Raw genomic sequence first — 11,326 nt, forward strand, 5'->3', positions numbered from 1 at the left:
GGGTGATCTGATGGCCACCTATAAGTTTATCGGGGTGACCACCAGGATCTGGGGGAACGTTTGTTCACCAGAGCGCACCAAGGGATGACGCGGTTGAACGGTTATAAACTCCTTCAAGACCATTTCAGGCTGGACATAAGGAAGAATTTCTTTACTGTCTAAGCCCCCAAGGCCTGGAACAGCCTGCCATCGGAGGTGGTTCAAACACCTACACTGAACACTTTCAAGAGTAAACTGGATGCTTATCTTGCTGGGATCCTATGACCCCAGCTGACTTCCTGACCTTCAGGCAGGGGCCTGGACTTGATCTTCTGAGGTCCCTTCCAGCCCTAAGGTCTATGAAATCTATGTAAAGATAACCCTTACGTAGGACTGGCTATTATACTATGTACTGGGGACCCACACTCCGTTCAGGAAAAAAAAAAAAAAGTCCCTAAATTAACTGAACAGAAGCCATTTTAAGATCTAGCTTCATATGAATTATTGTAATTAATGTTGTGGCACCAACAGAAAAAAATGCTACAAAGACAGTGAACTTTTCACCAAAAGTCAAAGAGCATTAAACAAGTGTAAATTTTGATGTGAAGAGAACGTCCTGAGACACTGTGATATCCTATCTATTGCAGAGCTAAGTTATGAGTCTAAAGTTTATTAAGTTATGCTTCTGACCTTTCTGAAACACTATAACACTACTCTGTTTAAGTGCAAAAAGACTATGCATTTACCCAAACTCAACATCAATAACACTCATTAGTTCAGGTGCAGACAATTATCTGAGGTGCTGTGGGTCAGGTCGGCACCCACTCCTCTCCATACAACAACTCACCAAAACTCTTGTGGGAATGAGGTTGCAGGCAGGCTGGCAGTGCTCAGGAGCAGGAGGGGCAGGCAAGGCCAGGGTCACAAGGCACATTCATGGGGTGGTGACAGCGTGTAGCTGGGGCCCGTGGCAGAGCTGCGATGTGTTGTCCACACATGCCTGTGACCGCACGCGGGTTCCAGGGACAAGGGCATGCAGGGAACCATGGTGGATTTGATTTAAAGCAAACCAATTTAAATCACGATTTAAGATCACAATTTAAAATCACTGGTCAGGAAGCCTCGATTTAACCATTGTTTTCTTCAAAAGGTGCACTCTTGTTTGAGATCCTTTATTCATTTAACTTCTTAGAAATTTTGAACTTTTAGAGAAAGGCAAGGGCTTGACCGTGTGTACACAAACTTGCAGAGACACAATATGGTTGATGGGTGGGTAATCAGCCTGTTATAGCTCATCTCCATATACTTCTGTTAGCAAGAATGTTCTCTCTGGAGACAACAAACTCTCCCTATGCCTAAAGAAGGGTGTTTGTGCCCAAAAGCTTGCAAAGAACAATTTTTCCAACTATTTAGTTGGTCAAATAAAAGATATCACATCTACCCAAAGAACTTTGTATACCTATGATCTTTGGAGACACAAATCAACAGTGTGAGAACTGAAACAAAGCATCACAGACATGCTTAATGGGATTTTCTGGACCAGTGCTTCTCAACCTTTTCCTATCAGGACCCACTTGCCAAGATCAATGGCTTGTCCTGACCAATACCCCCTGGCTATGCTGGTGCATGACCTTACACCCCTACTGCCCTGCCACAGCTGGTGCAGTCCCTCCACCCCTCGCTGCCCTGCCACAGCCTTGGCACCCAGCTACATTTCCCCTACCGTCATCCAACTGCTGGGGCTGCTCCCACAACCATGCCTGGCTGCATCCTGGCCATGCCCCCAGCAGCCACTTGCAGGCTGGAGCGCTGAGAAAATGCAGGAATGCTGCCAGCCTGCAAGGGGAAACCTACACTTTCACACACTTTTCTGGCACAGGCTCGTGACCCTTAGAAATGTTCTTGTGACCCACTTTTGGGTTGTGACCCACAGGTTGAGAAGCGCTGTTCTAGACTGAGCACTAAATCCCACTGGGTAGAGTGGTTTTCTTTAATCTTCACTAATCTATAGAGGAGCCTCTGGGAAACTCATAAGATTGGGCCCCTAATATAGTCTGTGGCCTGTTGTGACCTATTTATAAAACTTCCAAAAAGTTTACATGAATATATTGTCTCAAATAGTGTATAATTAGAAGTTATAAACCCTATTCCATGATGATATCTTTGAGCTTTAACATATCTTAAATTACAACTAAGTTTAAAAAAAAAAAAAAAAAAGCATCTTAACAAAAAACACCCCCAAAAATTGTATTAAATGAAAAAGCCAATTTTTTTGGCTTTTTTTAAAAAAAAAAAAGTCATTGATTTTTATCCACCCTGCAGGGAACAGATCGTGGCTTTGCTGTGGCCCGGCCCCACGCTGTCACTGCCCCAAGATCCAGGGGTCTCCCTAGAGACTGGCTAGAAGCTGTGCAGGCAGGGCACTCCGATCACATCTATCTGGCAGAATGTCCTGCCTACATGGCTCCTGACCAGTCTCCTTGGAGACCCTGGGACCTTGGGGTGGTGACAACATGGGGCCAGGGCAGAACTCTGGTTCTGTGGGTAGGGATATGCACTGAGCACATTGTGACTCTACCCTAGCCCCAGCCCCACGCTGTCACTACCCCAAGATCCCCAAGTCTCCCCAGCTCCGCCTGCCCATCCTGCTGCCCAACAGCCTGTGGCCCCATCCCAGCTACCTGGCCAACTGCCCTGTCTGTGCAGGTCCCGCCCCGATGTTGAGTGTGGGACAGATGGGCCAGGGTGCCCAGGCAGTGGGGCTGGGTCCAGTGCCAGCAGCAGCAGCCACTGGAAGGAGATGCCACCGCTACTGCGACTTGTGGGAAACGGAGTCTGGCAGCCCAACTGCCCCAGCCCTGCTGCACGCCTGGGCACACGCCATGGCCCAAGCAAAAATTGCTCTGTAGGCCAGATCCAGCCCACGGGCCATATTTTGCCCATGCCTGTATTAACTACAGAACAGCTGGCCTCAAGTTTTTACATTTCATGAAGGTTCTTTATCTTGTTTCACAGAATGCCGTACGTCTCCAACAGCAGCCTTGAAAGTGACAGGATCTTGTCAGTTCAAGGCTATTTTAGAAGCCTTGAAATTAAGGCTCCTATAAGTTTCATCAAGTATCCAGTTATAGAAAATTGGAGGGGGAGGGAAGGAAATAGTGGGACAAAGACTTCCAATGTATTAACAATATGCAAATAACTGTTCGTTATAAACTAGGGGTCTGAAACCTGTAGCTTGTGCTGAGGGGAGAAGTGCTGGCTGAGGATGGGTCCTAAGATGTGCCTTCCCAAGACTAGAGGTAGGCTGCATGAGCCCAGAGCTGGAAAAAATTGCCTACCGTGGTTGAAAGCAATGAGCAAAAAAAGTGAGCCAGCATCTTGTTATGCAATTAAATGAGCTATGTACTTATCAGATGTGCATTTGTGGAGTACACGGTATGTGACTTGTTTGGAGGTTGACTGAAAACAGCCAATCTACAGTTATTTGCTACAATCACTTAAATGTCACAGAGGTAATATTAAAAGGCATATCAAGATATTTCTATGATCTATGGATGGGCTCAGAAGCAAGAATACAAATTGTAGGGAAAAAAAGATCTATTCAGAAACACTTTTCTTCAGCATTGTTTCTGAACTGTTCACTCAAAGGACAAACTTTAGGAGAAAAAATACTAATAGTTAACAGTACCCAGTATACATGGATTTGGGGGTGAGGAAGGGCAGGGTGGGGGAGAAGAACCAGACTATCATATATCCTATTTGACTTTATCCAAGCATAACTAGCTCTTTTCTGTAGTAACCATGTTAGCTTGATTTGAAGTCAAGCATTTTAGCAAACCATGATAGTAGTCCATGGAAAGAGAGTTTGTGCGTTTCTACTGCATTCTCTCTCAAATACCCCAGTAAGAAGCACTGTGGGCTAATGAGCTTATATAGACACATAGGAAGACATTCTCCAACTTTGGGATTCATCAACATTAAGAGTCACAGATATAACAATGACCAGTTGAAAGAGTTAAAAATCCACATAGAAAATGACTGGGATAATTATAGGTATAATGTATCTATTTAAAAACCGAACCAAACCAAACTACTTGTTTTCATTAGAGAAAGAGTGAAGAACTGTAGAATGAAAAATAGCATGCAAACTGCCATGGAGAACACCCTGTTTTATATCAAGACTCTTCCTGAGAGAGAGAAGAGAAATGCTTGCTATTGAGTTACACTGATGGCAATTTTCCTACAGTTTTTAAGTATTTTTACTGCATGCACAATTTCTACATTTAAAACATTTGGCAATCTACACATTTATCTTTCCACTGTAGCTATTAAGAACATTGCAACCCATCTCTCAAACCTCTCCACACTACATTCAATCCTCCTTAGGAACGAGGAATGATCTACCATGCCATTGATTGAAGAGGATCTCTACTGAGATAAAATTGTTGTACTGTGTAAAAAAGAAAGTTGTACTGTGTAAAAAAGAAAGTTGTACTGTGTTTCAGCTACTACTAAACACTTGAACCTGGAAATGACATGTCCACTAAAAGCAAACTTTTTTTTTTTTTTTTGCAACTAACTAGTAACAGGAAGTTTAAGCAAATATTTCAGTGCGTCTCAAGTTTTAGTTTAACTGATTTTTGCTTAAGTTATGCTCCAGCAGTCAAGCTACAATATACCTCCTTAACCTGTAGTCGGTTAGTTACCTATTTTTATAGCTTACCCAAATGAATAGAACATTAGACCTTCAGAGAAAATCTTGCTGGGTAGAGAACACAGTACAGAATACTATTCTGTTCAGTGCAGTTTGTTTGTATAGCATCTTACAGAGATAGATACAGAGGGGCCAGATTGAGAAGCAAAAAGAAACATTTATATGGAAAGTTAGTATTACCTCCTCTTTGATTTCCTCTTTTTCCTGACCTGCAGGCTTCAGTTCTACTTTTGCTGGTTCAGGGGAAGGAAAGTAGCTTTTTGTATACAGGCTTTCAAAGAGTTTATCCACAAAACCTGAAGTTTCTGAGAAGAAAAACCCACGCAAAAGTTATACATCTTTTTCTATTATCAACTGTATGCTAATAAAACAACCCCCTGAAATCCATCCACACGCACTGTTTACACTCTTTAAATTCACCTAAATTTAAGGTCTGGTTCAATGAGCTAGTAATTACAACACTGAAAACTAAGGTACCCGAAAAAAGACGGAACAAAAATAGCTGTATCGTGAACACCTTTACAATGCCCTGCCAACATACCCCAATTCATGTGAAGGAAACATTTCTAGGATGGAGTACATAGCTGTTTTCAAAGGCATTTTCTGTTTTTGGCTTCTACTCAGACTGATATAACCATAGTGATTTTTATGAAGTGGACACATCCACAATAGAAAGTAAGGCCAACTTCACATCAGATCCCAAATGAGGATTGGTACTGTTTTTCAGCTACTACTAAGCACTTGAACCTGGAAATGACATGCCCAGTCTGCTAAAAGCAAAGGGTTTTTTTGGGCATCTAACTAGCAACAGAAAGTTTAAGCAAATATTTCAATGGTTCTGAAGTTTTAATTACACTGATTTTTGCTTAAGCTATGCTCCTGTAGTCAAGCTACAATGCACCTCCTTAACCTGCAGTCAGTTAGTCATCTATACCTTTTACCAGGAGTTTACACAGTAATCATAAAACATTGCATACAGTATGATAAATTAACTTATATTTTGAAAACAAGTAACAATCTTTGCAGGATCACTCAGCTTTCACCGATGGATTCTTTGGGGTCTTTTAATGGGCTTGCCTGGCATGTTAGGCATTTTTGTTGTCTGTAGCAGTGGTTCTCAACCAGGAGGCCACAGCACCCGGGAGTGTCATAAGATCCTCTAGGGTGTCACAGGGTGTTGTACAATATTAATACTGCTAGGTGTTCAGGCACCTAAACATAATTCACAAAGATACACCCAGTGATTTCAAATAGGAACTCATAGTATGAAAAAAACATTCTGATCTTTGTGGTCTTTCTAAAGCTCTTTGCAACAGAAGAATTGCTCTATTATTTTCCATAGTGAAAAAACAAAAACAAAAACAAAAACAAAAAAGCAGAAACTAAGAGCTGACATTTTCTGAGGTGTCTTGAGCCTAATGAGGTGGGGAACCGCTGGTCTACAGCCAGCATACTTTCACTGGTGGAAGCGGTCATGTAGACAACAGACATGTTAATTATTATATTATCTAAAAGGTACTGAAAGCAGGCCTAAGAAACAACAATCAAAACACCAGTGTCCTTTTTACATTGCAGCTTCTGTGATTGTTAGCATAAGAAAACTTGGCTTGCCATTGAACTTGCTGAAAGCCAGGAGTGTAGACAATGCAAAATTTCTAAACAGTATTTCAGTTCCTGCTCCCTGAATGCACCTCCCCCAAAAAAGGAGATATAACATCCCCTCTTACGAAAAGAAAAAAACGTCATGACGCATTTCTTACAAGCAATGCCTACCTTGACTTCTTTAGAGACAACCTTTCAATCAATATTCAAAGACTAGTTGAATTTAACCACCAACCACATTTGCTACTTGTTATTTTACAGATACCCGTATCTATACTTGTGGACAATTTCAAACGTGGCATAACTGGCAAAACCTGAAGTTAAACTGGGCCAAGAACACCACTTTCCAATCCCACATGGCATGTGGGCATATGCTAGAGGGATGAGGATTTAACGAAGTACAGAAAAAAAATGGGCTTTTCTGAAAGTTCAAGTCTCAATTCCTTTATGGAAGAATGGTTCTATGTGGTTGATCAACTGGTGTTGAGCAAATATGTGAAAGCCTCCAAACATCTGGAAGGAACGGACTTCTTTGGCTTCATTAGACTTGCATTTGAGAATAAACGCACCCTGATATACACACTAATTTGGCCACCACGGGTCAGAATTTCAAGCGCTCAGCAGTTGGTACCCAATATTATTGGGTCCAGACTTAAGTGGGAATACAGTTCCCATTGAGTTCTAAACAGGACTAGGAATTTGGAAGAGTGCTCAACATTACAATTTTACAGTCCTTTCAAAACCACAATCTTGCAGTATAACTGTTCCTCACCCTTAAACAATTTCATTCCCAATCATGCTTGCGTCAAAATAACGCATGTTCAAGTTTCAAATGCTATTTAATTATTTTTAATTTTAAACTATGTAGTCAAAGTTGGCAGTGGAGTACCTTTTTGCAGAAAGACATCTAGCTGATCAGCACAGAAAGCTTTCAGCTCCTTCTCTGGTTTGTCTTTCTTGACTAATGCCACAACGTAGTTAGCCAAGGCTGAAGGGTCTGCATCACATCTAAAAAGAAGAGGTGTGGGGGGGTAGGTAGGAAGAATTATTCCTAGTGGCATACAGCTTGATCCCATTCATGTCATAAAACATTATAAGTATAATTTAGAATAACCAAAACTAGTGGTCCTCACATCAGTGATGCATATAGTTTTCTCCTTTTAATGTTCTGCTATCCAGTAAAATTCACGGCTATACCTAGCTTTGGCACCGCAGGAAAGTTTCTGTCCATTACCACAAACTGTCAGTTTTCTTGTGCCCCTCCTCTCTTTCCCATCCACATCCGAAAAAACTTTTCCCCTTCGTGTTTATTCTCAGGTCAGTAAGCAGAAATTATCATTTATGATTAATTTTCTCTCACCACAGCACCGGCAAGTAACTTATCCAACATCAGTGACAGAAGCTACAGGGAAGAAGTGGCTGATCATGGTGGACTTATTACTCTGTTTCCACCTGAATAGTTTCCTCAGTTTCACCAAGAAGAGATTGGAAAAGGTAAGTATCACATCCATTATTTATCAAGTTGATTTTTCCACAAAGATGCACATATGAAAAGAATTAAGCCAGTACACAAGGCTCTTTTGTTCCACTGTGATTTCTGATGGTAAAAGAAAAAGGCAAAAGGCAACTCTAGAAGTTCCTTTATTGGCACAGGTAACATCACAGCCACAGTTCAACATCACTTGTCTGGCTAGACATACAGCCTCCCTGTGCACAAAAATGCTGTGCTACTATTAGCTAATTTGAGACTGAAATATTGCCAAAGAAACCTCATTTATCATTAACTGTTCAGTTACTTCAAAATGTTCAGAAGTCAGGACCTGCTTTACTAATGCTAAAAGTATTCCTATGGCCTCCAGTATAATTTACAAGGGTAATTTTTTAATCAAGGTGAACAGCTCGTACAGACTACTACCAAATAACCTCACTATTTCTCCAATCTCACTGGACCCATGAGTATCAACATGTGTATGTCTTTAAGAGCACCAACTCCCGAGGATGCCAGAAACTACAGAAGGCAGAGGGGCCTCAAAATACTTGAAAATGCAAGGTGTGTTTGTAATGATGTGCTGAAAAGTACCAACATTCATACCGAAATGTGAAACCAGGTACATATGCTCACTTATTTCCAAAGTCTGACAAGGGCCACATTAAAAAAAAAAAAAAAAAAAAAAAAGCTTTCTGTATTTTAAGTGTATATACAAAAATCCAGCAATAATCTGATAGCGCCATGTGCAATTTAAGGCTATACAGGCTCATGAGTGGCAGAAAAAAAATCCCTCCATCCTTCTATAACACATGTATTTTGCTTTATCCTTGCTTCCCCCCTTACCTCCCCGACTCAATCTCTCTCAGACTGACTCTTGGGAACATTCATTCATATGCACATTACATCACAGGAACTTTCATAAAGTACTTATACCACTAAAATGATTTCTACCACGCTTTCCCTCCATGGTATTGTAAAACACACAATCACTGCTGCCAGGCAACTTGAAAACTTCCTAAAACACCTGGCCTTCAGCTCAAATTCACTGAAAGGATTGCTGTCTGGAAATGCTTGGAATAAAAGGCTGACTAGAATCAGCAAAGACCAGAGATGATCCTGCAGAAGTGATGGAGAGTAATGATGCCCGATTGACATGAGGATTCCTGTTTGTTCTGGTTGTTTTTTTTTTTAAATGACAAAACAGAGTTGTGGCACTTCAATTTTATTAGAACTTTCTTCAAGAAGAAAAAAAATGTAACAGAATGGTTTCCTGCTTTTAAAGAAAAGCAAGAACTTTTACTGCCTCTTAATTAAAGCAGTTCAAAGTTTTGGCCTAAACATTTTCCCTAAGGAAGCCAGACAATACTAACTGCAAAAGCATCCAGGTAGTGAATGATGTTTCTTACCACACGTATTAGTAACGTGCAACAGAGCCACGTTTCAGACACTGCCTTTTCTTTGCTCTTCTACGTTTAGTTTCAGACCTCTAATAATACTACAGCACAAGCAGGGGTTAATATCAGTGTCATCTTAAAAAAACCCAAACAAATGCATGGTGGGTGGGTCGCTGGCAAAACCCCATGACTCCCCAATGCGCCCCAACACCGGCCTGCACCCACTTTCCTGGCAGAACTGTCTCAGCAGACCACGCTTGTGAAAGTCTGCAGCTTGTTCGACTGTGGTGAAAACGAGCGAAACGGCTGTTTCAAACACCCGCAGCTCCATGGCAGCACGTTGACCTCGGTTTTTATTCTGCGCCCGTGAAACATGAACGACAAAAGGGGGGGGGGAGAACCACAAAAAAAGCAACCTGCCTTCAAAAGGAGCCTACTACAGGCAAGACATTTAGGGACTGTTGCTGGTTGGTTTTGGGTGTGCTGGTAATGAGAAGGGGGTTGTTCAAGTTCTTCATGTGGGGGGAGAGGAAGGGGGGTCTCTGCAGCTTGCCATGCACCAAATTTACTACTTCCCCCCTCCAACCCAAGCTCTCGCTGCCATTTTAGGCATCCTCTCCCATCCGCCCATGGTCGCACCGTTGCTGCGGGGGGGGCCTCGGGGTGGGTCCCGTGCCACGTGTGGACGCGAAAGGGCCAAACCCCTGCAGCCCTCCCCGCCGGGGCGGCGGCAACAACGAGCACCTCCACCCCACCAGGGATCCCGGCAGCCCCCAGGCCGGGGGTTGGGGTTAGGGACACGGCCGCACCTGCCGCGGCCTCCCCGCCCACGGCCCCGCACTCACATCGGCTCCAGCAACTTGGCCAGCCAGGACTTGAGGGCGTCCACGTTCTCTATGATCATGGCGGCCTCCCTGCTCCGCCGGCGCCTCTACACGGCGGACACCATCGCCGCCCGCCCGCGCTCCCGGGGCAGTTACTGGCCCGCGACCCCTCCCCCCTGCTAAGGCCTAGTCCAGGAACTAGCCACCAGCGTGTCAACGTAACCTGCTGGCTACCGGGGGGGAGGGCGCCGAGGAGCAGAGCGACCAATCAAGCGGGCCACGCTGTGCGACGCCAGCGAATCGCGGCCGCGGGAAGCTCGGCCCCGGGGGTCACTGGGGAAGCAGCAGGTTAGGTGGACGCAGCACGTGAAGTCCTGGTGCAACATGGTAGGGGGCGCTCTTAAAGGGACAGGCGCGTCTTTTTTTTTTTTTTTTTTTTTTTTTTAAGGGTTTGGGGTTTTTTTTGGACTCTTCTCCCTGCCGCAGGAGGAACTGTAGTTTGTCTCGCAGCAGTATACAAGGGGGTGTTTTTAGCTAACATGCCTGAGGGTTAAAGGCTGCATTTGTCACCTCCCTGCATCATGAGGTGGACTCCCCCCGCCCCCCCCCGGCCCTCGGCTTCCCTCGCTAGTGCCCCGCAAAGTTCACATGCGTCGCCTTGGGATGTCAGGCCAGGTCCCCCCCTAAAGAGAAGTATCACTCGCCTCACACCCAGCCCCATGGCCTGAGTCTCTTCTGATTGCACCTTCACACTTGGGCCCCACAATTCTGCCCCAAATCCTCTGCACAGATTTGGGTTTTCAGGATCTCATTTTTATTTAAAGGGTAGGCTGCTGGTCACAGACATGGTTCCTCAGGTGCGGCATACAGGTAATGATTCCTCAGCTAGAACCCTTCCAGGATACATCAAGATTTGTAAAGGATTGTAAGATCAACAGGTTCATCCAACACTATAAATCAGTGTGTGCATCTACACATGCGCCTTAATGCACACTAGCCTATTTTAATGCACATTAAAGCATCCATGAAACATTGAGCATTTATGCAAATATCTTTTTGTCCCATGATGCACTGGAGATCTGCTGCTTCAGAGCACAGTTGATTAATCGTGTCTGCTCCATACATGAGCTGATATGAACTGTGCTGTGCTGCGTGCAGTTGTACACGCGGTGAAATCCAAGTCAGCATGGAGAAAATGGTGGCAGTGCACTTCTGAACTAAAACACCTTCTATTTTTTTAGTTCAAAAGCATGGCACCGCCATTTTCTCAGTACTGACATGTATTTTGCCACTTACAAAACTGCAAGCAACACAGTACCAGGCG

At 43.7% G+C, this 11,326-nt stretch overlaps 1 protein-coding gene across 1 annotated transcript in view; it reads right to left on the reverse strand.

Moving 5' to 3' along the window:
- RBM27 (RNA binding motif protein 27) overlaps nucleotides 1–10,223 on the reverse strand; it is a 31,266-nt gene extending 21,043 nt beyond the window's left edge. Inside the window, exons 1-3 of the mRNA XM_019534996.1 lie at nucleotides 10,024–10,223; nucleotides 7,185–7,303; nucleotides 4,874–4,998 (exon numbers count right to left, since the gene is read on the reverse strand). Of these exons, the coding sequence (XP_019390541.1) occupies nucleotides 4,874–4,998; nucleotides 7,185–7,303; nucleotides 10,024–10,082 (303 nt within the window). The 5' untranslated portion in view covers nucleotides 10,083–10,223. The remainder of the gene's footprint in view (nucleotides 1–4,873; nucleotides 4,999–7,184; nucleotides 7,304–10,023) is intronic.
- Nucleotides 10,224–11,326: the final 1,103 nt, after the last annotated feature.

This window comes from Crocodylus porosus, unplaced genomic scaffold (genome assembly GCF_001723895.1).
Source record: "Crocodylus porosus isolate Cpor-Errol unplaced genomic scaffold, CroPor_comp1, whole genome shotgun sequence".
Classification (NCBI taxonomy): Eukaryota; Metazoa; Chordata; order Crocodylia; family Crocodylidae; genus Crocodylus; species Crocodylus porosus.